This window comes from Armigeres subalbatus, chromosome 2, assembly GCF_024139115.2.
Source record: "Armigeres subalbatus isolate Guangzhou_Male chromosome 2, GZ_Asu_2, whole genome shotgun sequence".
Classification (NCBI taxonomy): domain Eukaryota; kingdom Metazoa; phylum Arthropoda; class Insecta; order Diptera; family Culicidae; genus Armigeres; species Armigeres subalbatus.
The window spans coordinates 333,727,720-333,755,496 of NC_085140.1; the positions used below are offsets into that span (position 1 = coordinate 333,727,720).

Consider the following 27,777-nt stretch of genomic DNA (forward strand, 5'->3'; position numbering starts at 1 on the left):
TCCAGAATAAATCAAAGAAAAATCACATGATAATTAATATACGTTAGGCATTTTGGATGAGTGGAAAATTGAGAAATTGTAAATCGTGTAAAAACAGAATCCAGTGTATGTCATATTTTTATACCATTAGATAGTTATCTATTGCAGTTATGTGGTGAACAAATTGCGCCAAGCTGCTGAGTTTCAATCGCACACTAACATACCTAGTTCAAAGAAGGCGATCGTGTACTTCAGAACTTCCTCAGCGGATACACCTTTTTCCTTCACGACGTCATTTGTTTGATAAGACGACACGTTTGTATAAATTTTAAATATCGCTCGATCACACTTTCATTCAGTTGTCGACCTCAACGTGGATAATATCGGTAATGTCGTGCCTCGTGTTATCTAGTTAGTACATTTTGTGGCATTCGATGTGTTTTATGTGCTCTGGAAATCGTGCATCCCCGTGAACCACGTGAACGATCTTATGGAAATCGCTCATTGTTGTTTGCCGCTGTACCAGTTTAGGAGGATCTGAGTTACTTAAGCCCAGCGTACAGAAACTTCAATCTGAATCCCGTTCTAGATTGACTCGTAAGAAGTTTGTTCGTTTGGCTCGAGTTATGCGGATTTTTCCGATCGTCAGTTGGGGTTTTGGAAGGAAAGAAAAGTGATTGCTTTATGTCCTCCACGTTGGCAAAACCAGATCAGATGGATTATGTGCATCATCGAAACGTGGAAGTATGTACGTATAATGGAATTGGAATAACGGTGACACTTGTGCAAACAGTTGGGTGCCTCTGTTAGATATGAGTGAGTATTGAAGTGCGTTCACGGTTCATATTGTGCTTTCATGTGATAAGAATGATATGTAATTAGCTTTCTCTTGTGCTATATGGCAATGGTGTGTAATAACAGTTTTGCAAACTTGCAACTGAAGTCGATTACATTGTATTATTTTTGTTGTACATTACACACTTGATTTGTAATAAATTACGAACCAGCATATTTGAAACTGAATGACAATGCATGATTATGGTGCTAATGAACAATACGAGAAAGGCAAAAAACATCAACCTAATAGCTTTATAACACTAAAGCTACATTTTAACATTCATAATGGGTAAGAAATGTATAAGGAATAATGTCAGCATTAGACATTCTAACCAACGATTGAAATTAACTTCAATTGCTTTGCAAGAGGGACTTAAACAAATTAACATAAAACCCGTAAACATTCTCAATATTAAAATACACGTCTGCCAAATATTTAACAGCTGATATTTCGAAGGATTTTGAAGAATCTAGAGTATAAAATGTTGATGTTGAACTTAATGAAAACATCAGTGCTCGTTACGGAGATCTCGTTAAAAATTATTTTAGTTTAATTACGGTAAAATCATGAAGGAATATTTGTGAAAAATTATGTACCGCATTTTGGTGAATGTTTTCAATAGGAGTTTTCGGAATCCCGGTGAAAATTTGGCTTAGGTCGGCGAAATAATTAATTTAAGTGTTTGTGTGAATATTGAATGTACCTCAAAAATGAGAATTTCAAATTTTTTTAGTTATTATAGGCAGTATAGCCAGTTGAAAAGTAAATTCTGTCTTCCAACATTTTGTTAGGGAAGATCCATTAATTACGTAACGCAAAAATTGACCATCCTCAATAGGCCTTGCAGAATGCATATGATTTGTTGGATTTTATTTGGCACGTAGGGTAAGACGGTATAATGCGCCCCACCTGGCCAAAACGCCCCCCTTTGATTTCTAGAAAACTATAACTAACTAAGGGTCAAAATCAGTTGATACCTATAAATATTTGTAAAACATCTTTATTACGTGTTTTCAGTAACATTTTTATATGGCTACTCACGGGCAATGCATTTGCGACTTCCTGAACTACCAAATAACACAATTATTATTTTTTATTATTTAATCAGACTAAGGCCGAAGTGGCCTGTGCGGTATACAGGGTGTTCAATAAGTTCGAATACACTTTCAAAAAATGTTCAAAAATTGAGATTAAATTATTTCTTTTCCCAGTTGCATTTCATTGGAAGTATTGTTTATAAGGAACGTTTGTAACTTTTCTTTTGGAATGACCTCTATTTTGTACTTCTTCACCAGCCACCTGGCACGACGCCATATTACTGTAGCCAACATCTCAGTGTAAAATTCATGATGGTATGTGTTTTGTTTACAAACATCACATTTGATTCTCATTAGGATACAGAACTGTCAGTGGGATACGGTAGCGCAATGTTGGCTGCAAAACAAACCTATTGTGTGAGATAGGGATGCCACCGGGCTGTTCTTCACGAGCTTCAAACGTTTCTAAAACCCATCGCAAGCGGCACGCACGATCTACATGGGCACTTCGTTCCAGATTTTCAGAATTACATCTTGAACTGGTCCAAGTTACTGACCTTGTATTCGTACAGCTTCAACATAATAAAGGACCAAACAAAAAAGTTAAGAGGGCTCAAATCCGGGAAGCTGGGAGGTCGCGAAGTTGTGTCCAAAAAGTCGATGAAATTGTCTCTATATTAGGATAAAATCACAATTTCCGTGTATAAAGAGTTATCGTCCTATTGGAACACGTAGGGCTCATCTCCGTCTTAGCACCGGGCCACTCATCGTCCCCAAAACCTTAGTTTTGTAGTACGCCGCAATAATTTTTAACTTCAAAAACGACTATTTTTGATGCCCCAATCCATTTTCAACGCGCGTAATAAACAAACAACAAGTGACAGAATGTCAACACCACACACATCCGATAGCGTATGTATACCGCTAAAGCTGACACCAATACTAATACAGAATATGTATATTGGACTAACCAACACAATGATCAAACATTTGTATTCAAACTTATTGAACACCCTGTATAAGAGTCTTCTCCATTCGGCTCGGTCCATGGCTACACGTCGCCAACCACGCAGTCTACGGAGGGTCTGCAAGTCATCTTCCACCTGATCGATCCACTTTGCCCGCTGCGCACCTCGCCTTCTTGTGCCCGTCGGATCGTTGTCGAGAACCATTTTCACCGGATTACTGTCCGACATTCTGGCTACGTGCACGGCCCACCGCAGTCTACCGTTTTTCGCGGTGTGAACTGTTCTCCCAACAGCTGATGCAACTTGTGGTTCATTCGCCTTGCCCGCGTACCGTCCGCCATCTGCTACCCACCATAGATGGTACACAGAACTTTCCTTTCGAAAACTCTGAGTGTGCGTTGGTCCTCCATGAGCATCAGCAACTCGTGGTTCATTCGCCTCCTCCACGTACCGTCCGCCATCTGCACCCCACCATAGATGGTGCGCAGCACTTTCCTTTCGAAAACTCCAAGTGCGCGTTGGTCCTCCACGAGCATCGTCCAGGTCTCGTGTCCGTTGAGGACTACTGGTCTAATGAGCGTTTTGTAGATTGTCAGTTTGGTACGGCGGCGAACTCTATTCGATCGGAGCGTCTTGCGGAGTCCAAAGTACGTACGATTTCCAGCCACAATGCGTCTCCGAATTTCTCTGCTGGTGTCATTTTCGGCAGTCACCAGTGAGCCCAAAGTACACAAATTCTTCTACTACCTCGATTTCGTCACCACCTGATGCAAACTCGCGATTGGGTGGCTCACGTGTCGTCTCTTGAACCTCTTCCTATCATGTGCTTTGTCTTCGACGTGTTGATGACTAGTCCGATCCGGCTTAGCTTCCTCTTCAGTCCGATGTAGGAAGCCCTCCATCTTCTCAAAGTTACGTGCCATAATATCTATGTCGTCGGTTAGCCAAATAGCTGGACTTATTGGTGACTCGTGTTAATCCTGCTCTTCGTATTACTTGATTGAACAGCACTGAACTGAATAATTTTATTACCGGCCGCGCAATGCAGAACACAATAATTCGGCCGACCGCGCGATCGTTCTGCTGTCCGAAACATGAGAAATCACGCACTGAACTCACAAAGTTTGCATAAATTGCGTTAAAAGGTAAAAAGTTATCACGGAGTTGACTTAGGGGGGCATATTACCGTCTTACCCTACATTTGTTGCGAAAACGGAATTCAAGTCACTCTGCAAAGCAGTATTTAAAGTTATTAAAGTTTGCATTTCGTAGAATGAGCCTTGCAGAATGCATATTGTTTGTTGAATTTTATTTGGCGCATACATTTGTTGTGAAAAACGGAATTAAATTCACAAAAATGCATATTTTCAAATAAATTTTGTATCTCTGCTCTGTAAAGCAGAATGTTTCACTGTGTGAACAAAGTTTGATTATCATAGGATGGGCCTTGAAGAATGCACAAAAAATACAATCCAATAACCCCAATGCAAACTTTAATCCCAAAGTTCAGTTCTGAAATTCAGCTTTGAATAACAGAGAAACCAAGTTTCTATGAAAATACGTGCTTTTGTGAATTTAAGTTTTCACAATCAATGTGCGTGCCAAATAAAATCCAACAAACTACATGCATTCTGGAAGGTCTATTATATGCAATTCAAATGTTATTCTCGAATTGAAAAGCCGACATAGAAAGAGACATAAACCAAGTTTTAATGAAAATACGTACTTTTGTGAATTTTTCGCAACAAATGTACGTGCCAAATAAAATCCAACAAACCATATGCATTCTGCAAGGCCTATTCTACGATATTCAAACTTTATTTTCAAAGTGAGAAGCCAAAATTTAACTTTGCAGAGCAGAGGAACCAAATGTCTATGAAAATACATACTTTTGTGAATTAAATTCCGTTTTTCACAAACGAATGAACGTGTAAAATAAAACAAATTTCCATGAGAATACGTAGTTTTGTGAATTAAAACTCGTTTTTCCCTAAAACTGGACGTGTTACAAAAAATCTGAATACATGACTGAATTCGGCGATTAAAAATCTTTCAAGTACACTGAAAATAGTTGAAGGGAGTGAAACAGTGTTGACTGGTTCTATCACAAACGTCCGAATGACACTCGCCCGAATTCCATTCGCCCGAATGACAAACGCCCGAATTCCATTCGCCCGAATAGACCAAACGCCCGAAAAGACCAAACGCCCGAAAAGACCATTCGCCCGAATGGATCATTCGCCCGAATAGACTATATGCCCGAATAAACTCTTCACCTTACTTGATGAAAAGATTTTTTGTGACTAATAAAAAGAAATAGTATATTTGATTTCCTACTTACCTCATATTTTGTTGTAAACGTCTCTCACATGTATCTAAATATTCGTTTCGTTCATGTGTGAAATAATTATAAAAATAATGATGTTATGTACTTTCTTTTTCATAATATTCAAAAAATGACTTGATTTCTTTATGTATGCATAAAATCCTTTAATGTAGCTTCACACCTCGGGAATTTTGCCCGCAATTTTTTTCCCCAGGGCACAAGGACCAAAATCCGACAGAAAACTTTCCCGAGGTGTAAAGCACCATTTAACATTGATTATAAATAAAATCTACTCATCATTGTCTTGCAATCCATTCACATAAAAAAAAAAATCATTCTCAATCGCTCAGCAATGTTGAGAGAATCAGATATTAAAATATATTTTATGTATGCTGGTCACCTATAGGGACACGGCAGGTATTTCCGTCCATCGTCGTAGGGGCTAAAACCAACGAAAGCAACGTACATTTGCTAGAACTCCACTGTAGCAGAACGTTTCTCCTGAGCTTACGATTTGGTACGTATGAGTTTTACAAAAAAGCGTCTCTTTTATTGGGTTTCAAGACTATGACGAACAGACGAAAATACCTGCCGTGTCCCTACCGGTTCACAAGCACCCTGAAATGATTAAAAATCTAATAATTAGAGCTGTGGCGAAAAATAACGTTGCAAGGGCATTTATTTAAACCAATCGTCAAAAATAAGGGAGCAACTAGGGTTTCGCCCTTCTTTTCTTCATACATTGTTCTTTCTAAATGTATTGAAGACATGATTTCTTCCCTAAGTAATAAGGTTCAAGTTAAATTCGTTTTTGAGATAAGCAAAAACGAGCCAAGTCGTATAATGTAACGCCGGTGACGACATCAGAATGTGACGATATATATGTGCATATCGACAGATGCTATATGACAACATTGGACGCTGCAAGCCTCTTTAATAAAGAAATTAAAAAAAAAAAAAAAAAAACATTGGACGCAGAGCCTTTCTTACGATCGACTATCCATGGTAATGATGGGACGATCTGGCTATTTCCTTCAACACATCATTCAGTGTTGTAAGCATAAGCCAAGATTTGGATAATTGACGGAACATTCTCAACTGCTCCACAACAATTTGCTCAAGTATTCACAATTCACGGAACTGTAAGCGAAGGTCAACGCCGTCGATTCGTTCCCTTGGTAGTAATGCTAAAACACGGGAGCGTATGATACAGCCTTTTGTTCATTAATGGAACGAAATTTATCAATATACGTTAGATCCTATTGGATTTTGCTATTGCTATAAGAAGGCTGAGATCAACCAAAGTTTTGTTTTTAGAAAACATCAGCGATTGGGATTACAATCGGCATACGGGAAGGATTACAGAATACAGACTTCAACTTGTCTATAAAAAGTTTGTTACCTTAGCACTTTTTTCATGTTAAGATATAACAAAGGCATTCAAGGAGGTTCGAAAATCTTGCCTGAAGAAACGTATTTTTTTTATGTAAGCAAGTATTATGTGAATGGGGTGTACCCGTTAGGCATAATGGACGTTATACATAAATGACCCAAAGAACAGCCTATGACATAAAGAAGGCACAATTATGCCAGACGACCATTATGCCTAACCTACATTATCCCTAACGTCCGTAATGCGTAACGTCCATCATGGCTAACGTACTCATGCCTAACGTAGTGGACTCATGTGAATGGCCGCCAATCAACGCACAAAAAGACCACTAGAGACCCACTTTTCTCCCCTTCACTATGGTCGGTCTATGAAAATACCCTAAACAGTATTCCTCGAACTTCCAATAACATTATAGGGAGGCACAATAAGTGGAATACGCTTTTGAAACGAGGAAGTCATCCGTTTTACAGCGTTCCAAAACAGTTCCAACTAGAAGAAAGAAATGCGACCACTGATACCCTACGACCACTGCAGGCTAAGAAGATATCTAAAATAGCAGAAAAGAATGAAAAACTAGACAAACTGGAACGTTCATATTTTCCAGGTTATTGGCATATTTTTTTTCATTTAATATGATTAGGAAAAATAACATGTTGGTATAGAATCTGGAGGATGACCTATTCGGGCGAATGGTCCATTCGAGCGAGTGGTCCATTCGGGCGAATGGTCTTTTCGGGCGTTTGGTCTTTTCGGACGACTGTTACATTCGGACGTTTGTCATTCGGGCGAGTGTCATTCGGGCGTTTGTGATAGAATCGTGTTGACTAATGTTATCTCTCCAGCCATCTTCAAGAGAAGCTGCGCCTAATTGCAATTCCGTTGGGAGTGTCACTTCCAGCTGTTGCGCGTAGTCTTGGGCTAGCCCACTGTCTTGTAGCCGCCAAATGTTTAGCCGCGGTGGACGACTTCGACGCGTGTCATAAATCGTCGAGTTTTGAGCACAGGCATACTGCAACGAGGTAGTGGTCGGATCCAGCATTCAGTTGCATGTTCCAATCCTTCATCCGTTGCCTAGGTCCTTGCCGATTGTATTATTGAATTAACATCTTCTGGCGGGCCAAACAATAACGGTTCGGCACTTGATCTCATAGCTCCTGATTCCATACCATCAAAAACAAAGCAATGAAAAAGAATTTGGTTTGTTCCTTATTTTTGTGATTTTTTTCACCAGTGAGCACACATGTTAGCAAAAAGAAGCGACGAGATTGGTGCTGTATATTTTTGTTTTGCGATAAGATGAATATATGTTCAGTGAGATGGAAAACGGAACAGGTAACCTACTTTCAAAATTTTCAAACGAACATATCATTGAGATGTCTTGTAATATCTACCAGAAAAGCTAAGGCACTAGACCATTTAGGATCATTCAATTCGGGCATTCGGTTTTCTTTGTCTTGTAAAAATAGTGCGATTTCGTTTCGAAGAGAATAAATCCTCTCAAGTCTGGTTCTACGAACTTCGCAACTACAGCACCTACAGCAAATCTCCGTATTCTGCTTCCATTTCCGTCGACATTAATCAGAATTGGTGGTTGTAAATCCCTCGCGTGGATAAAGTCAAGTACTTCAGGAATATCAATCGTTTTCGCCCATAGATTCTCATAACCATACCACTGTGATTACTTTTCCTTTCTTAGAAGTGTCACAATGCTAGTGTGTGATATTTACCGTCATTGCCAGTGCCGGTTCCATCAGTTGTAAGGCCACTTAAGGTTTGAGGAGTGTACAAGCCTCTTCATACAGGTTTAACAGCTCCCCTTAGGCTTTTTTCGGCAATCGTTCCACTCATTAGGATCAAAACTCCTCCTTGATTAAAAGATGATCATCAACTCCCCTTATGAAGACAGCTAACTGCGCCAAGTATTCAACATCGGTATTGTCATCGATTGCGAGAGAGTAGAATTTGAAGCAGGCGGCTTTTCCACGTAAAGTAGTTTTCAAATCTTCTGACAGAACTTTTACTCACTGTGCCGAGGCAAACTTATGCTACTAAAGGAGACTTTTTCCTTAAGACACACGATGCCGGCAAGAGCCGATACGCATCCCAAGTTCACCGTCCCAGAATACAGTTTCATTCATTTTGACAAAATATCACTAACAGCAAAACTGGCCTGTACTACATTTTCTAGCTTCGTGTTTGTCAGAGTGAAGTGAGTTTCCTGCTTTGATAATCCACTGTTTCACAAATAATTTGAACTTTTTTTTAGTCATATATTTATTTGGTAGGCAGGCACTCTGTGTTCTTAACCGCTACTGTGCCGTGATCTACTGTGGTACTCTGCTGTACAGAGTCCACACAGAATCTATTTTTAGATGGACATCTATTCGTTATTGTTGTCGTTGCCAGTCCTTATCATCGTGAGTCCATTGTGTTCATTTGTCCATGTGGTGGAATCCAGTGATCATTGCTTTGTTCGGTTGCCATTAATCGAAGTACTTTGGAGGAATGCCTCCGAGAAGAACAGTTTTGTCAGTCGTCATCAGGCAGCCGTGTCGGTGTGGCGCGTTCCCCAAAACGCCACCGTACGGACTGCGCTTCTGGCGACTGACGAGGGTTTGGTGGAGGGGCTGGGAATCGAACCCATGACCATTCGCTTATGAGGCGAACGTGTAGCCAATTACGCTACGGGACCCCCTTGAAATAATTTGAATTAATAATGGAAATTTAAATTAATGAGCATCTTATCTTTGAAGCTTCTTTAACATTTGTTATCTTCCTAGTTCAGTGTAAATGTCGTATGGATGCTTGGTTTCGTAATGTCGTTTCAGATCATATTCCTTCAACACAGCAACACTTTCCGAACAATTTAAGACGGCTTTCCTTTGTTGAACGTGAAAACGCGGTATGCCACATCAACCTTTCGATTCATTGGGTCTATCTGGTCACTCTATCCAGCCTTTTTAAAATATGTAAACTATTATATTTTGATTCCAATACGAATAAAAGGAATTATTGGAACACGTTAAGTTAATGGCTCGATTACCAGACTTTGTTTTAAACCGGTGATATCTTACAGTATTTATCTGACGACCAGAACTGTCGCATTTTGAAGAAAGATATATTTTTTTCATTCATTTCATAAAACCAAATTGGCCAATTTTTACATATATGTATTTCGAACTCAACTGTAAGGTCGTCTTCCGTGTCTCGTACTTGACTCGACTCAAGTCTGTTGACTTGTAAGGTCGTTTTCAGTGTCTCAACTTGAGTCGAGTCAAGTACTAAACACTGAAGACGACCTTACACACTTGATTTTTTTAACCGGGATCTCAGCAAAATGGCTGTGCCCCAGCAAACATGTTTTTTGCCGAGATTTTTGTCAAAAGTGCTGAAAATCAGCAAATGATTTGCCAAAAATCAGCTAACAAACATCATTTTTGCCGGAATATCAGATTTTATTTTGTTGGCGTACGGCTGTGCGGACTTTTGCTGAGCTGCAGACATAAAAACTAAGTGTGTACAGGTTAAGGTCGAAATACGTATATGTAAAAGTTTTACGAGTTGGTGGAATTGAATGGAATTGTGCTAAACTCATCTTATGACAGTGAAGTATTTCTTAAATAGTTTCAGTCTTTTAAAATCTCTTTATTTTTTACCTGGCTTTATGGAAATGCGATGGTTTCTTTTTCTAGTTCTAGGTCGGATACTAGTATTTCCTATGTCAGTTAATTTATCTATTAAATGCATTAATTTATGAAGCAAATACATCGTAGTTCAACAAATCAGTTAAATTGTTAAGACGTTCCGAAGTGGTGAACATTTGCTTTTTCCGTTCACCGTTCTCGGAAAAGGCGGTTTTCCTCGTGTGATCTAGCCTTCCCATTTTTTTCCAAATGGAACTCGTTTTCGTACCACTGCTTGAATCGAACTGGATGATGACTGTATAACTAACAACAAATGATGCACATTGTTGATTAAATGTTGGTTTACTAGTCTTACTAACTACCCAGTACCCATGAAAACAAAATTGTTTCAGCGCGGTATTCTATGTTACCAACTATTATCATATTTGATAAAGCAGAATCATCATACAGAGTGTAGTTACTTGTCTGTCATAGACAATATTCACACTTTGGTATGATTAGAGATTGAAGTGCAATAATTTGTAATTTGAATACTGTATTGTGGTAGTATTGTCTATTTTGTCATTGGTATTAGAACACTATTATTTCTAACATCCTTTGTTATTTTTTTCTATTATTCAAAAAATAGGTTTTAGGTAATAGTTGGTTGAGGTTGCAAATTGCATATTTGATGATAATTTATTTGGATGTAATCAGGAGGAAACTCACGATATATTTATATGGTTGCATATTACTGAAATATCGAACGCAAAATCATTAAATTTGTAACTGCTATAACTTTGATTCCTAGATGAAATATTTTGAAATTTTCATAGCAGACGCCTGATATTATATCTTTCGAAAGGCGAGTTCAGAATAGATGAACATTTTTTCGTTAATAAAGGTCACAGGCACACCGTGGGTAACAATGCCCAGAAGGACTATGCCAACCGGCAACTGCAAACCGGTGTACTGGTGGACGAGCACGATAGCTGATCTTCGCAGAACCTGTCTTAGAGCTAAAAGAAGGCTGCGACGTACTAGACCGCTTCGGTTCTAGGCTAGAAAGACGCCGGTTGTTAAAAACAGCGAGCAGAGCTCTGAACTACGAAATCAAATGTAGTAAAAGAACCTGGCTTGAATAGCTGTGTAGGATGGCCAATAATACTCCTTGGGGGATGCATACAGGACAGTGATCCCAACTAACCAAAAGTTCCTTTAAGAGTACGTTTTTCGCTTAATCAGCTTCACTGGGCTGCTTAAGCGAAAAACGTACTCTTAAAGGAACTTTTGGTTACCGCGCGGTGTTTGTTGTCGGGGTGCTCGTCTCCTACGCGAGGTTATGATACAGACCGATAGTTTACTATCATAGCTTGCAATCGGCGGGTAGTGAGGTTACCACCTTTGAAGTCGATGTTGTGTTATAACGTTGAGTACGAGTGTTCTCAATAGTCCTCCGCTGATGCATTGCTTAATTGCGGGCCGGGGGATACGAACTGGCGAAAGAGTTTTGGTTTTAGTGGGTCGGGTAAACCCATCCCCACACTACCTGAGCTAACCTCCTCAGGTGTCTGTTTGCAGATTTCCGTTAACCCTTGCACAAGAAAAGAAAGCTGCAAACGAAATCACAAATTATTTCTTCTTTGTGCTAGTAACTACGGGCGGTCAATCAGGCAAACCAAATCAAGGCTGGTGATTTGATTTTGCATGGTTTCACAAGCCTTCAACTGATAAAAATCCTCTTCATTGCATATTATATGATTGGTTTAATCCTGCTTCGGCATGCATTGAATGAACTGCATTAAATATCCGCTTTTCATTTTAAAGAGCAAATTCAAAAGAACCAACCACTTCCACAGATAAAATATTACTTGAATCAAAACAAGCCACTGAGCCTCGTGTTGCTTTGAATTGCAGCTCTGCAAAAAAGAACTCTCATTAGTGCACAATAATGGATGATAATTATACTGTATGGCTCACAATAGGTAATTGTGAGCACAATCAGTATTTCCAACCATGGACTGCATGCTATCTTCATTTTGAGCTGCAATACACTTAGTTGAGGAGACTTATCTATTGAAAAGAAATGGCAAAAACCACATGTGTCCCACACCATTTCATTCATCACCTTCCATTCGCATGCAGCTAGCGGGAGAAAATGTCGTTTACAATACAATGAAAGTCTAAGTTTTTTATTCCTTCGAGTAGTAGAGACTTAAGTTTTTCCTTCGTCCTGCCGTTTTCTTCTCAATATCATGGGAGAAAAGCAGAAAAAATAACAAGCAATTCAGCCAAAAAAAAAAACATCCCTACGCAGCAGCAGTAGCAGATAAGCGATATCGTTAGGCGCCGATGGTCGAATCAGAAACTATTGGGTAATGGTACCATTAGTGGAGGTAGATCCACAAAATTAAATGTTTAAAAAAATCGATAATTATGTGAAATTTACTTGTCTTAGGCAACAGATACACTTTGAGAATTTGCTAACAAAAATGGGATTGATGATATTTAACATCAACAACTACCAAAAATTATTTGTACCACTAATGGGTACGTACCTACACTATTCCGTTAGTAGTAAAAATTGATTATGCATGGTTCCCATTGATTTCTTATGAGACTGAGAAAACGAGAGTTTTGAATCGATTCTGAAGGGAAATCTCAGGGTAAATTTGATTTTACAACATATTTATATAGTACGACGTATCAACTGCAACCATCGTAAAGTGTATAGTTATGAAACATCTCATTTAAACCCCACTACCTCCACTATTGGTGCTACCTCCATTAATGGTACGGCTACCCTACTGTGGGGGAAAAGAGGGAAAATTCAAAAAACTATAAGTGGCGGAAGGAAGAGCTTTCCGCATTGGTAGGAAGCCACAAGAGACCGTTATCTCAGTTTGGCGGCAAGTTTGAAGAATAACAGCAATGCCATAAACGTGTAGCGAGGTATGCCCTTTACACACATGGTGCTTGTGCTCCCATTCGGCACGAGGACCCACTTGGTCGATGATCATCACGTTGCAAATGACACGAGACGAGTCCAAAGGCGGGTGGTTTGGGGTTGATTGTGTATACTGCCCATCATCGTTATATGATCACACATAAAAGTGCAATCAATGACAGCGGGCGACCCCTCGGGCTGCTGGTTCCTGGCTCTGAGACGGTAAAACATCTGGGGGACGTTGTGGAAAGTAATGTGAAGATAGAATTGGCAGAAAGTTTCGCAATGGCAAGACTATCAGCGCGCAAGAATGTAGTTCAACGAGATAGATGATTGATGATTTTGGAAAACAGATGCGTTCCGTACTCTCAAACAAACGTTTGGAAAAGATTACGTGCGTCAACCGCTGTGATAAGCATATTTGTCCTATGTATGATGGAATTACTATGTATATGGGATAGTAATGGCTACAATGGCAGTACAGTACTGACAAATCAACCATTCAGCCGTTGAGGGCATTTATTTCAAACAAGTCCATATCCAGGCAATTACTGGAGAATGTTGAAAGCTTCTAATATTTTGGCAGCCAAATAGCGTCAGCAGGGCTGGTAGCGATGAGTGCCGTTCAAAATAGTAACTTTAGTGACTAACGATGACGAAAAAAGTGACCAAATAGTGACTTTCAGTTGCAAAAAAGTGACCAAATAGTGATTTTGTAAGAGGTAGTGAGCTACAATTTGCATTAGCATTGTTTGGAGGTAATTCGTAGTACATGTTTTGGAAGCTAGTGATTTTTCGGGCTCGCTCGCCTAATAAAGGGTTTTTCTCCAAAAAGTGTTAAAACCTATCTCGAAGTGTATGTTATGTTTTAAAATGGATTTACAATCCATTACTTAAACAGTTAATTGAATGCATTCAACAAAGAATAAAACGTAAAAATCATTTAGTTAAGAAAATTATTTTGAGCTTTTTAGTGTCTTCACTTGCCATAAGACGAGTTTGTACAATCCCATTTAATTCCACCACTTAATTGTTCCTTCACTAAGTTGAGTCAAGTACGAGTACGAGTGAAGACGACCTTACTGTTGAGGTCGAAATACGTATCTGTCAGGGTACAATTAAGTGGCGGAATTAAATGGGATTGTACAAACTCGTCTTATGACAAGTGAGGTAAAAATCATGCAGTGATGCAAATCGCGAATCGAATCATGAGCGATTCTCTGGACTATGATTCTGATCATTGTCTTAAACTCGACGTGGCGTGCCGAGGAGAATTTAGTAGAAACAGGAATTTTAGTGATCTATAATTTATAAATGGAAGACTTTAGTAATAAAGTTAATAAAAACATGGAAGACTTAAATAGCTTAGCTTAGCTTAGCTTTGACTGACTACACATATCTATGGTTGCTACTCCGTGATTGACCAGAATCAGTGAAATTGCACAAAGAATCAACTGAATGATTGACTGGGATTGTTCAAGCATTCTCAGTGTGCAAGTTTCAGTGACTCTAAAATTTAAATGATCAATAACGGCGCCGGCCACGTCCTTGTAGTCAGTTAGGAAGAAGGAAGGAATATTAGTAGGTGGTTTTTGCTATTTGAAGACCGTGTTTACCTCTGCGTCTCCACAAAAACCACAGGAAGGATTATCAGTTAATTGGTAGGCATCGTTGGATCTGGATTCACTCTGATAAGCGATACGACCGTGTCATTCTTTATACACAGTGATTTTACCTAGCCATGAATCGGGCGCGAAAAGTAGTACAAACTAACTACCGGCCTACCGGGCGCGCAATGCAGAACACAATATTTCGTCCGATCGCGCCATCGTTCTGCTGTCCGAAACAAGAGAAATCTCGCACTGAATTGATTTTTATTACCGGCCGCGCAAAGCAGAACACAATATTTCGTCCGCTCGCGCCATCGTTCTGCTGTCCGAAACAAGAGAAATCTCGCACTGAACTGATTTTTATTACCGGCCGCGCAAAGCAGAACACAATATTTCGTCCGATCGCGCCATCGTTCTGCTGTCCGAAACAAGAGAAATCTCGCACTGAACTGATTTTTATTACCGGGCGCGCAAAGCAGAACACAATATTTCGTCTTCGTCCGATCGCGCCATCGTTCTGCTATCCGAAACAAGAGAAATCTCGCACTGAACTGATTTTTATTGCCGGCCGCGCAAAGCAGAACACAATATTTCGTCTTCGTCCGATCGTGCCATCGTTCTGCTGTCCGAAACAAGAGAAATCTCGCACTGAACTGATGTTTATTACCGGCCGCGCAAAGCAGAACACAATATTTCGTCCGATCGCGCCATCGTTCTGCTGTCCGAAACAAGAGAAATCTCGCACTGAACTGATTTTTATTACCGGGCGCGCAAAGCAGAACACAATATTTCGTCCGATCGCGCCATCGTTCTGCTGTCCGAAACAAGAGAAATCTCGCACTGAACTGATTTTTATTACCGGGCGCGCAAAGCAGAACACAATATTTCGTCTTCGTCCGATCGCGCCATCGTTCTGCTATCCGAAACAAGAGAAATCTCGCACGGAACTGATGTTTATTACCGGCCGCGCAATGCAGAACACAATATTTTGTCCGATCGCGCCATCGTTCTGCTATCCGAAACAAGAGAAATCTCGCACTGAACTGATTTTTATTACCGGGCGCGCAAAGCAGAACACAATATTTCGTCTTCGTCCGATCGCGCCATCGTTCTGCTATCCGAAACAAGAGAAGTCTCGCACTGAACTGATTTTTATTACCGGCCGCGCAAAGCAGAACACAATATTTCGTCCGATCGCGCCATCGTTCTGCTATCCGAACAAGAGAAATCTCGCACTGAACTGATTTTATTACCGGCCGCGCAAAGCAGAACACAATATTTCGTCCGATCGCGCCATCGTTCTGCTGTCCGAAACAAGAGAAATCTCGCACTGAACTGATTTTTATTACCGGCCGCGCAAAGCAGAACACAATATTTCGTCCGATCGCGCCATCGTTCTGCTGTCCGAAACAAGAGAAATCTCGCACTGAACTGATTTTTATTACCGGGCGCGCAAAGCAGAACACAATATTTCGTCTTCGTCCGATCGCGCCATCGTTCTGCTGTCCGAAACAAGAGAAATCTCGCACTGAACTGATTTTTATTACCGGCCGCGCAATGCAGAACACAATATTTTGTCCGATCGCGCCATCGTTCTGCTATCCGAAACAAGAGAAATCTCGCACTGAACTGATGTTTATTACCGGCCGCGCAAAGCAGAACACAATATTTCGTCCGATCGCGCCATCGTTCTGCTGTCCGAAACAAGAGAAATCTCGCACTGAACTGATTTTTATTACCGGGCGCGCAAAGCAGAACACAATATTTCGTCTTCGTCCGATCGCGCCATCGTTCTGCTGTCCGAAACAAGAGAAATCTCGCACTGAACTGATTTTTATTACCGGCCGCGCAATGCAGAACACAATATTTTGTCCGATCGCGCCATCGTTCTGCTATCCGAAACAAGAGAAATCTCGCACTGAACTGATTTTTATTACCGGGCGCGCAAAGCAGAACACAATATTTCGTCTTCGTCCGATCGCGCCATCGTTCTGCTGTCCGAAACAAGAGAAATCTCGCACTGAACTGATTTTTATTACCGGCCGCGCAAAGCAGAACACAATATTTCGTCCGATCGCGCCATCGTTCTGCTATCCGAACAAGAGAAATCTCGCACTGAACTGATTTTTATTACCGGCCGCGCAATGCAGAACACAATATTTCGTCCGATCGCGCCATCGTTCTGCTGTCCGAAACAAGAGAAATCTCGCACTGAACTGATTTTTATTACCGGGCGCGCAAAGCAGAACACAATATTTCGTCTTCGTCCGATCGCGCCATCGTTCTGCTGTCCGAAACAAGAGAAATCTCGCACTGAACTGATTTTTATTACCGGCCGCGCAATGCAGAACACAATATTTTGTCCGATCGCGCCATCGTTCTGCTATCCGAAACAAGAGAAATCTCGCACTGAACTGATTTTTATTACCGGCCGCGCAAAGCAGAACACAATATTTCGTCCGATCGCGCCATCGTTCTGCTGTCCGAAACAAGAGAAATCTCGCACTGAACTGATTTTTATTACCGGGCGCGCAAAGCAGAACACAATATTTCGTCTTCGTCCGATCGTGCCATCGTTCTGCTGTCCGAAACAAGAGAAATCTCGCACTGAACTGATTTTTATTACCGGCCGCGCAAAGCAGAACACAATATTTCGTCCGATCGCGCCATCGTTCTGCTATCCGAAACAAGAGAAATCTCGCACTGAACTGATTTTTATTACCGGCCGCGCAAAGCAGAACACAATATTTCGTCCGATCGCGCCATCGTTCTGCTATCCGAAACAAGAGAAATCTCGCACTGAACTGATTTTTATTACCGGCCGCGCAAAGCAGAACACAATATTTTGTCCGATCGCGCCATCGTTCTGCTATCCGAAACAAGAGAAATCTCGCACTGAACTGATTTTTATTACCGGCCGCGCAAAGCAGAACACAATATTTCGTCCGATCGCGCCATCGTTCTGCTATCCGAAACAAGAGAAATCTCGCACTGAACTGATTTTTATTACCGGCCGCGCAAAGCAGAACACAATATTTCGTCCGATCGTGCCATCGTTCTGCTGTCCGGATTCCGGAACAAGAGAAATCTCGCACTGAACTGATTTTTATTACCGGCCGCGCAAAGCAGAACACAATATTTCGTCCGATCGCGCCATCGTTCTGCTATCCGAAACAAGAGAAATCTCGCACTGAACTGATTTTTATTACCGGCCGCGCAAAGCAGAACACGATATCTCGTCCGATCGCGTCATCGTTCTGCTATCCGAAACAAGAGAAATCTCGCACTGAACTGATTTTTATTACCGGCCGCGCAAAGCAGAACACAATATTTCGTCCGATCGCGTCATCGTTCTGCTATCCGAAACAAGAGAAATCTCGCACTGAACTGATGTTTATTGCCTAGATCGCAAAGCAGAACACAATATTTCGTCTTCGTCCGATCGTGCCATCGTTCTGCTGTCCGAAACAAGAGAAATCTCGCACTGAACTGATTTTTATTACCGGCCGCGCAAAGCAGAACACAATATTTCGTCCGATCGCGCCATCGTTCTGCTATCCGAAACAAGAGAAATCTCGCACTGAACTGTTTTTATTACCAGGCGCGCAAAGCAGAACACAATATTTCGTCTTCGTCCGATCGTGCCATCGTTCTGCTGTCCGGAAACAAGAGAAATCTCGCACTGAACTGATTTTTATTACCGGCCGCGCAAAGCAGAACACAATATTTCGCCCGATCGCGCCATCGTTCTGCTATCCGAAACAAGAGAAATCTCGCACTGAACTGATTTTTATTACCGGGCGCGCAAAGCAGAACACAATATTTCGTCTTCGTCCGATCGTGCCATCGTTCTGCTGTCCGAAACAACAGAAATCTCGCACTGAACTGATTTTTATTACCGGCCGCGCAAAGCAGAACACAATATTTCGTCCGATCGCGCCATCGTTCTGCTGTCCGAAACAAGAGAAATCTCGCACTGAACTCTAATACGTGGAAGACTTAAATATCAGATAATCTCGAGTTAAAAAATCTTCCAAATCTAATAAGTTTTTTGCAGGGTTCATAAAGCTCACTCAGGAGCACAGGATGCCTCCCCACGAACATTTTTGGGAGGAGCAATTATAGTTAATAATCTGAGTTCGAATCCCGCCGCGGCCATCAATTTTTATAACTGTTCTGCGATAATTTTCACGAAAAGTTAGGGAGAGATAGAACTATAGAAGTGATGAAACGAAAAACAAGTTTCGTCTAAAAGGCACGATTTTCGTTTATCTTCCAAGGCTAGCTCCAGAGAAATGGGTGAGGGATGCCATAAACAACGAAAAAAATTCTCGCTTGGCCCAAGAAACGTCTGCTTTGGTCCCTTCGAAACGAAAAGTCAAAACCCTGGTATTTGTAGACAAAATGCAAAACGCAATGAAAACACATTTGCGGGATTTGACTGATGGACCAAAATCTTATAAGGAAACCTCGTCACATCTCGCAATGGGCAACACATTGGACGTTTCTCTCGGGGCACAGAGAGATCGTCAGTTATTTAATTTGTTGAATTGTGTAAACTGTTTATATTTATATGTTTGTAAAATAATTTTATTGTGATATGGCTTCCCGACGAAAACCTCGTAACTCAGGTGTTGAGGAGAAGATTCTTCACTTACCTAGTTGTAAGTTAAGTAATTTTAAGTTCTTTCACCAAGTGTGGTGTTCCTTCCTGTTTTCTGGCATCTGTAAGTGATGCGTCAGGAACTAATTTTGTATTATCGTTACCGTACCGTTTGCAATGCTCGAAGTTCCATCATTGTATGGATTGATTTGTTTGAGATTGCATAATTTAAGTTAGATTAGGAAGTAATCGTCCTCCTCAACACCTTTCCTCCAATCAAATTGACGAAATTTTTGTGGATGCTTCTAGACCATCCACAAAAATTTCGTTCCTGTTGGTTGAAGGTTGTGTTACGGTTTATTTTAACTTACCTGTAAGTGACAAATGTCTGAATAGAATTGTGTATGATTCATCAGGCCTGGTAGTTGGTCACTTTTTAGTGACTTGGTCACTTTTTTCGAGCAAGTCCCTAAAAAGTCTCTTTTTTCGACCTCAAGTCACTAAAGTCACTTTTTCTCGCAAAAAGTCACTATTTTCAACTATTTTGAAACTATTGACTTTTTTTGAATGAAGCTTTATGTATAAAAGTCGGATGATACTTTGTTCATGGCGAAAATGAAATTACGGATCTTGGAGAAACGATCGCTCTGAAACTTCGCCAGCCATTTTACTCGCTGCTCTTATTGGCATTTCACCAGTCAAAACTTTCAATTTGCTCAATCCTTTCTTTATTTTATTTAAAGTCAACTTTCCCAAAAATATTTTTTACGCCTCTAAATATTTAAAAAAATTTAAAACAAAGTGTTGTTTTTCAATATTGGGCTAAAATTCGCCCGATTTTGAACGAACAGCGGGTGAATTTTTCAGACCGATTTACACGTGCAGTATTTTTTCAACTTATGTTTTGGATTTTCAAAATAGAAGCTTGAGAGAGAGTTGAAAGAAAGTGAAAGTTGACTTTAAATAAGCCAAATAATCGATTGAGACAATAAAACGAGATGCAATTTTTGACGGGAAAGGATATAGATATTATATAGGGTAAAACGTCCTATCGTTGTGGTATGCCCTAATGTTGCGGTAGTGTTAAAGTAGTCCATTCTGGATATAATACCATTGAAAACAATTGTGGGTACGCTAAAACTCTTCGGATTAACGACTAGAACAGCTTTTGTTTGACAAAATTCCGTTCAAAATGATGGAAAATCAACATTTTTCGTTAAAAATTTGAATTCTTTGAGCCTATTATTGCGGTAGTGCCAAGGTCCTATTGTTGCGGTATCGCTCTCCATAAGAATTACATGCAACACCGCAACAATAGGACTGACCTTCAAAAAATATCGCAACGATGCGTCCTATTATTGCGGTAGTTTGTTTTTATTGTGATAAAAACAAAACAACATAAGTTCAGCACAATTGACGTAATATTTACGAAACTATAGTTAACGAGCATCCTATTCAACTACTACAATGTGGAAATCGACCAACAGGTAATTTTTGAAGAATTTTTGTAATCAATTCGGTTTTGACACGGTGTTTAACCCCTCCATAATAGGTCGTTTTACCCTATATGAAGGGAATAAAGTCTCCTCAATTTTGAAAATTCATGCGCTGAGAAACATTGAAAATGAGAAAGTGGATCAAGTCTGCCCAGTCTCCCCTATCAAATGCACTATTGGCGGTTCAGATTATTCTTTTCAATTTTAGATATTTTTCCTGATGCTTGTTATTTAGTCCATACCCAAAACAAACATGCTTATCAGTTTTTTTTTTTTATAAAAGAACATTGTTTTATCACAAACCTCGTGCTTCATAGGGGCGTAACTGCATTAATCCATTACTCTTCGTCGATGTTTTTTTATCATTGTAGCGAATTGCGGTAGTTTGCCGAAGATTTAATGGTTTATTGTGAAAAAGAATGATTGTATCTTGCACCAGACGCAACAATTACGGTTGTAACCAGTGTTGGTAGAATCATACTCAAATCTGAATCACCGAGGCTTCATGGACGAGCCCACTCGCTTGCGATTCTGTATGGGGAGCATCGCGCTTGAGTTTCTCGGACAGAATCGCATCGCCTCGCTCACTCACCGAAAAATGATTTCGCTCTTAAAAGCGTCAAAACGGATTCGAGGCGTATGTTTTGTTTATATATGCATTTATTAGCCATTGTTTTAAGCGAAAAAAGCTAATTCACTGCATTAAACAATGAAGAACACGTAAAAATCATGCGATGAGGCAAATCGCGATGCGAATCATGAGCGATTCTTTGGGCCATGATTCTGATGGGATTTAACTCATGCATGATTTGAATCGCAGATGAGATTTGAGAATTTGAGATTTTACCAACACTGGTTGTAACTATTGAGTTATTAACGAAGTTATGATTCTCAGCGCGTGATATTTTGGTAAAATAAAAATATTTATTTTCAAATCGAAAGAATGATAATTGCATCTATGATTGTACCAAATTGTACTGCAATCGAATTGAAAGGCGATAATTTAAATGTGTGAGGGATCCCCAAAGTAAGAACATGAAACTAAAGAAAGGCAAAAAGCCGTTTTCCCCTCCCAACATCCACTTCGATCAATATTTTGGATTTTTTAAAAATATATTGTGATGATAATTTATACATTTCAAGTAGCATAAATGTAAAAGATTCCAATCGTGATTTTTTCTAGATTTTGTAAGATTCGTTATATTTTGATAACTTTTGAATTGAAGATGAATTGAAGATGAATTGAAGATGAGCCCGACGTTCCTGTATTATAAGCAGGAGGTCAAGCATTCAATCCCAGGTTCGTTGTAACTGAATTTTCATAATTTTTGTTTCGTTTACTACCAAAACGATCCGTACTGATGTTCCTTTCGCACTAAAAATTCCAAAAACTTCCTAAACCTATAGCAAATCTGCATCTTTCTTAAGTAGGTGTTCGGCTTATCCAGTGATCGTAACTTTCACTCATTCTCACGAGAAGAGAATGTTCATTCACGCAGATTTTTGCCTAGAAATCATTTTTCGGGGAAAAAACAGGTCTTATGAGTGATAGATAACTATGTTTCGCTCACTTCGAGTGGCGCAAACGTTTGATTTGCTCGCAGGACTACTCATAGTTTTGAGTAGTCCTCACAGAAAAAAAATAATGAAAAGTAAACAGGGCGTTAAACTTGAGATGCAAAAATTTACACTATTCGACGCGGAAATGGTCCTCTTCCTAACAAGTTTGCTTACAACTTGCAAGCAACATTGACGATTCACGTCAAATATTGTATACATTTAGGCTATATCACGCGCGGAATTACGCTAATAATGGCGTTCCATTTATGTGCATGATGTTCAGCGTAAATTTCAGTGGATTTTTCTATCTGTACTACTTTTGACTGATATTTAGTAAAAATTCCTTGGGATAAAAAGAGAGGGCAAAAGTTAGCGTGCACGATTTTCGTTTCTTTTCTGAGTTAATAAACTAGTGGTGAGTGAAAGATGGTTTCCGCTACGAATTACGAAAAAAAAATCTCCCTCGACCCAAAAACGCCTTATTTCGTCTCATCGAAATTGCAACTGAAACTGAAAGTCACTATTTGGTCACTTTTTCTGCTACTGAAAGTCACTATTTGGTCCCTTTTTTCGTCAGCTTTGGTCACTAAAGTCACTATTTTGAGCGGTATTGGTCGCTACCAGCCCTGTAGTATGATCCATTCTTGAATGTTCTGTGTATGGGCCTGAAGATAGGCAATAAAAATATAAATTGACAAATTTCCACACACAGACTTTATATTGCTGGTGCCACATGGCACAGATTAATTAGAGGGTGCCCAAATAGGATCTGAATCCTACACGAAATAGAGCTATGTATTCAACGCCTTGGCTGTTGTAGACAAAATGCAAAACGCAATAAAAACACATTTGCGGGATTTGACTGATGGACCAAAATCTTATAAGGAAACCTCGTCATATCTCGCAATGGGCAACACTTTGGACGTTTCTCTCGGGGCACAGAGAGATCGTCAGTTATTTAATAAGTTAAATGTGTTAATTGTTTATAATTGCATGTTTGTAAAAATTTTATTGTAACAAATGATATGCGAGTAGTGAGAAGTAAAAGGTGAGCAGTGGAACGTGATTTTTGAAAAGTAAAAAGTGAGAAGTAAATAGTGAGAATTGAGATGTGGGAAATCAGAAGTGAGAAGTAATATGTAAGAAGTGAGAAACAAGAAGGGAGAAGTGGGAAGGCAGAAATGAGAAATTAGAAGTGAGAAGTAAAAAGTGAGAAGTGAGAAGTAAGAAGTGGAGAGCAAGAAGTGAGAAGTGAGAAGTGAAAAAGGATGTTGAAATCGGCTGGTCAGTAAGCCTAATAAGCAAACTGGACTGGTACTATTGGTGCTTCGAGTCGGAACATAAGTCCTACGACTTTAAGGGCCCAGACCGTAGCAACCTGCGTCGTCATTGTGGTTGGGAAGGGCATAAGGAGCAGGAATGCGATAAGTGACCAAAGAGTCCATCTGCGCCAGCAAAAAGCAAACATGTAATCACGTTATGAGTCGACCTCCGTGTCCCATCGGAAAGGAAAACAAGAAGAAGCCACGCAAGCAACACAGTTGCATCTTAACCACTGTGCATCTGTCCAGCAGCTGCTGTGGCAGTCAGTCTCGGAGTCGAGGACCGATGTCACTCTCCTGTCCGACCCGTACAACGTCCCTGACTTGGGTCGTTATTTACGTGACTATTTTCACTCGGAATTTATTCCATGTACCACAAGGAGCAAGCAATTTATTTGATACAGGTCGACAGACCTTTGTTTACGCGTGTAGATCGAAAGGCCTTGCTGCAGGAATTTCTTGGAGAGACAAGAAACTATGCTGTGTACACATTATATTATATCTACAATAAGGAACATGTACCATATATGAAACAGGTCGACAGACCTTTGATTACGTGTGTATATCAAAAGGCCTTACTGCAGGAATTTCTTGGATGGCCAAGAAGTTATTCTTCATTCACTTCATTATTCTTCATTTCATTCTATGTACCACAAAGAACATGCACCATATTTGAAACAGGTCGTCAGACTTTTGGTTACGCGTGTAGATCAAAAGGCCTTACTGCAGGAATTTCTTGGATGTCCAAGAAGTTATTCTTCATTCACATTTTATTCTATGTACCAAAAAGAGCATGCACCATATTTGAAACAAGTCGGCAGACCTTTGGTTACGCGTGTGGATCATAAGGCCTTGCTTCAGGAATTTCTTGGATGGCCAAGAAGTTATTCTTCATACACATTCTATTCTATGTAGCACTAGGAGCACGCACCATATTTGAAACAGGTCGATAGACCTTTGGTTACGCGTGAAAATATCGAAAAACCGTTTTTTATCAAAAGTATTTTTTTACGCGGTTTTCGGGATTTACGCGGTTTTTAACGCGATTTTCGGGATTTACGCGGTTTTTTTTACGCGGGTTTTTAAATGGGTTTGGAAACACGTAAGAACCACAACAAAACCTTTTTTAGTGAAGTCGTTTTTTACGCGGTTTTTGGGATCTACGCGGTTTTGATTTACGCGGAACGTATCCCCCGCGTAAAAACCGACTCCAGTGTATTATAAAACAAGAAAACATATAAGAGTAACAAAAAAAGCACATAAGAGAGGTCAAAATTGCACTTTAGGGAGATAGATTCAGCAATTTACATCACTTCACACTTATTTGCGTTCGTTTAATCGATTTCGATTTTGAAATTTTTTTTCCCAAGAGGGGGGGGATAGAGAACTTTTTTTTTAATAACTTGAACCATTTGTTTGTGAAACTGCATATGTTACATTTTTGACCAAAATGAGATTTTTATATTCTAAATCCTCGTCCAAAATTATGTATTCTGGCAAAAAATAGGGAAATAATAATTTTTGCTCGGAAATGTACTGTGATTTTTTTTTCGTTTGTTTGAGTAACTACATACCTATTATGGAGTTTGCTTGCAGTTTTCGAACTTAAAGTGTCCCTTAGTTGTGCCAAAAACTATTGATCTGTATTGAAGATATCAAAAGATTCGGTGCAAATTTGTTCAAAAACATTTCGTTTTGTTTTCTCGGAATTGTGTAAAATGGATATTATACGAAGTGAAGAACTGAAGTCATTTGAAAATTCACAGAAACAAAGAATTTTTTTGGATATACATATACAGTTTTTCAAACAAATGATTCAAGTCAAGTCAATGTACTAAAATCCAAATTTTTAATTTCAACTTGAGATCTATGATACTACATGCTAGTGAAACATGAAGTATATCAGTAGAGAAAACTCAACGGCTACAAGTGTTCATAAACAGATGCCTGCAGCACATAATTCGAGCCTGATGGCCTCACATTCGGATCTCAAGCACCGAGCTCCATCGCCGGTGCCTATAAGCAATTGAAACTTAAAAACGGAAGTGAGTCTGTGTCGGCTACATCGGCTACATTACGTGGGAGCGGAAATGAGATCTGCAAACACGCGTAAGATTGGAACCCAGTAGGACATCGCAGCAGAGGCAGACCCAGGGAAAAGCAACGGCACGAAATTTTGTTTGCCTTACTCAACCATTATGATAACAATAAATTCTTAACGTCGTCAAGACAGTTCCATATTGCATAGGGGAACTGTTCCGTTTTCCATCTCATCGCGAAACAATGAAATACAACATCAATTCCGTCGCTTCTTTTTGCTATCATGCGTGCTCATTTCTGAAAAAAAAGAAACAAATCAAATTCCTGTCCATTGCTTTGTTTTTCGTGGGATGAATATCGGAGCTATGAGATGTCCAGGAGCAGTAACCCTTACCCCAGGCTCGCGATGTTCTTATGTTAATCTCAATAATGTTTGTAATTCTCACAAGAACTATAATTTTATCACGTGCAATGACAACAGAGGGAAATAGTGATGCATACCAAGTCTGACAATGAAATATCCAACGCACGTGCAATACGCATCTATTTGACTTCTATTGTTGCATGCGGCGCATGTCCTCGGTATAAGAAAAAAAATCTTAAAGACGAATCATGGCTTCCATAAATTGAAAGTTCTGCGCAGATCCCAACAGTTCGTACATAAACATAGCGTGATCAATAGTGATTGTTAAGGATTTAAATTAGTTTTAGGTGATTACTTATGTGTGTATTGAAAGCTCTGGGAAAATATGATACCTATTTGTAATCTGATTGAGAACGGTTATTGAAATTTATCAGTTTCAAACTAAACCCGCAAATTTGCCTTTAAATTCTAACAATGCAAAGCATGGACAAATCTGCTTAACTTTTCAAAAGGACCTAATTAAGTAACATTTTTTTCATGAATTAATTTGAATAGCGCAATCAAAAGAACAACATGAGAGCTATTGATTGTAGTATTCAAATTAATTCATGTTAAAAATGTTACTTAGGTCCTTTTGAAAAGTTAAGCGAGAAATGCTGTATTTGTTTACCTTTACGTTTCTGTTTATGTGCTATGGCGAGCCCTCCATGCATGTTTTGGCTTCGTTTTGTTTTGAGCCGGCCAAATCTGAACAAAAATATTTTTCAAAGGTCTTCCAAGTCACGTTCGTTAGCAGAGTACGTTACCATTCTTCTCCCAGTTCTCATTGTACTGTTATCCATAGCTAACTTCGACGGCAACAGTTACACCCAGTCTGCGCTAGAGCTCCATCATGAAGAGATTATTCGTCCTCATTTCGCTGGGAGTGCATTTAAAGTTCACGTACGGCGACGAGCCGATGCGAGGTGAACTTATTCAAATACAGCAGAGTTTCCCGCTGGATCAGCTAAGGATACTACTTGCCGAATACTTGGTGCATGACCCCCAGTTTCGGCGATCGATCCAGTACATGCGGAGTGTCGAGTTCGCCGAAGTGTGGAATAGGTTCCTGAACAACGATAAAGTTCAGGAATGGTTGCAGTATATCGAAGATGCAGGCCTGCCGGTGAACAAAGTGATAGCAATGTTCTCCGATTTAACGGGATCGAAGAAACCTGCAAGATTTAGGAGATGTATGCGGACTGAATATGACAAAAGCTAGATATTAACTTATTCGAGAACGTTGTGTTTCAGTTATCCAGATACGGAAGGGTGGTTTAAGTGCGTTTGTCGACGATGCGTTGAAAATCGTTTCCTCCAGTAATTTGGTGGACTTGCACGAAGCGAAGAAACAATCGAATCCACAGTACAAAGAGTTGATGGACAAGTTGACTGCGCCAGAATTCGGCCAAATGATGAAGGAAATTGTCGTGAGTAGCCTGGTTTGTTTGAACAGTCTTGATGAAAAACTTAAATGTTCAATTTATTTTTCAGGAGGATCCCGAAGTGATAGCTATTCAGAAGCAGGTTAAGAAGCACGGTATTGATATTGAGAAACTGCTAGATTTGTTTAAAACATTTTTTGGCTGGAAACAGATATTTTGAATTAAATGTACGATTGATAGAAAAATG

General features: G+C 39.9%; 1 protein-coding gene across 2 annotated transcripts; it reads left to right on the forward strand.

Moving 5' to 3' along the window:
- Window positions 1–520: 520 nt before the first annotated feature.
- LOC134216956 (protein G12-like) lies at window positions 521–27,777 on the forward strand. 2 transcript variants are annotated; one of them, XM_062695713.1, is made up of 4 exons: window positions 521–795; window positions 26,951–27,338; window positions 27,400–27,575; window positions 27,640–27,777. In XM_062695713.1, exons 2-4 carry the CDS (start codon window positions 26,999–27,001, stop codon window positions 27,748–27,750), a joined length of 627 nt encoding a protein of 208 aa, XP_062551697.1. In that variant the 5' UTR covers window positions 521–795; window positions 26,951–26,998; the 3' UTR covers window positions 27,751–27,777. The 2 variants fall into 2 exon arrangements, with proteins under 2 accessions (XP_062551697.1, XP_062551699.1); XM_062695715.1 differs by having other exon boundaries at window positions 521–723.

What these genes read in the sequence shown, in the direction of transcription:
- LOC134216956 (XM_062695713.1), top strand. Translation starts at nt 26,999, where the DNA reads ATGAAGAGATTATTCGTCCTCATTTCGCTGGGAGTGCATTTAAAGTTC. An exon ending in ACCTGCAAGATTTAGGAGAT is followed by an intron (nt 27,339 to 27,399) that starts GTATGCGGACTG and finishes GTTGTGTTTCAG; the next exon opens with TTATCCAGATACGGAAGGGT. An exon ending in AAATGATGAAGGAAATTGTC is followed by an intron (nt 27,576 to 27,639) that starts GTGAGTAGCCTG and finishes TTTATTTTTCAG; the next exon opens with GAGGATCCCGAAGTGATAGC.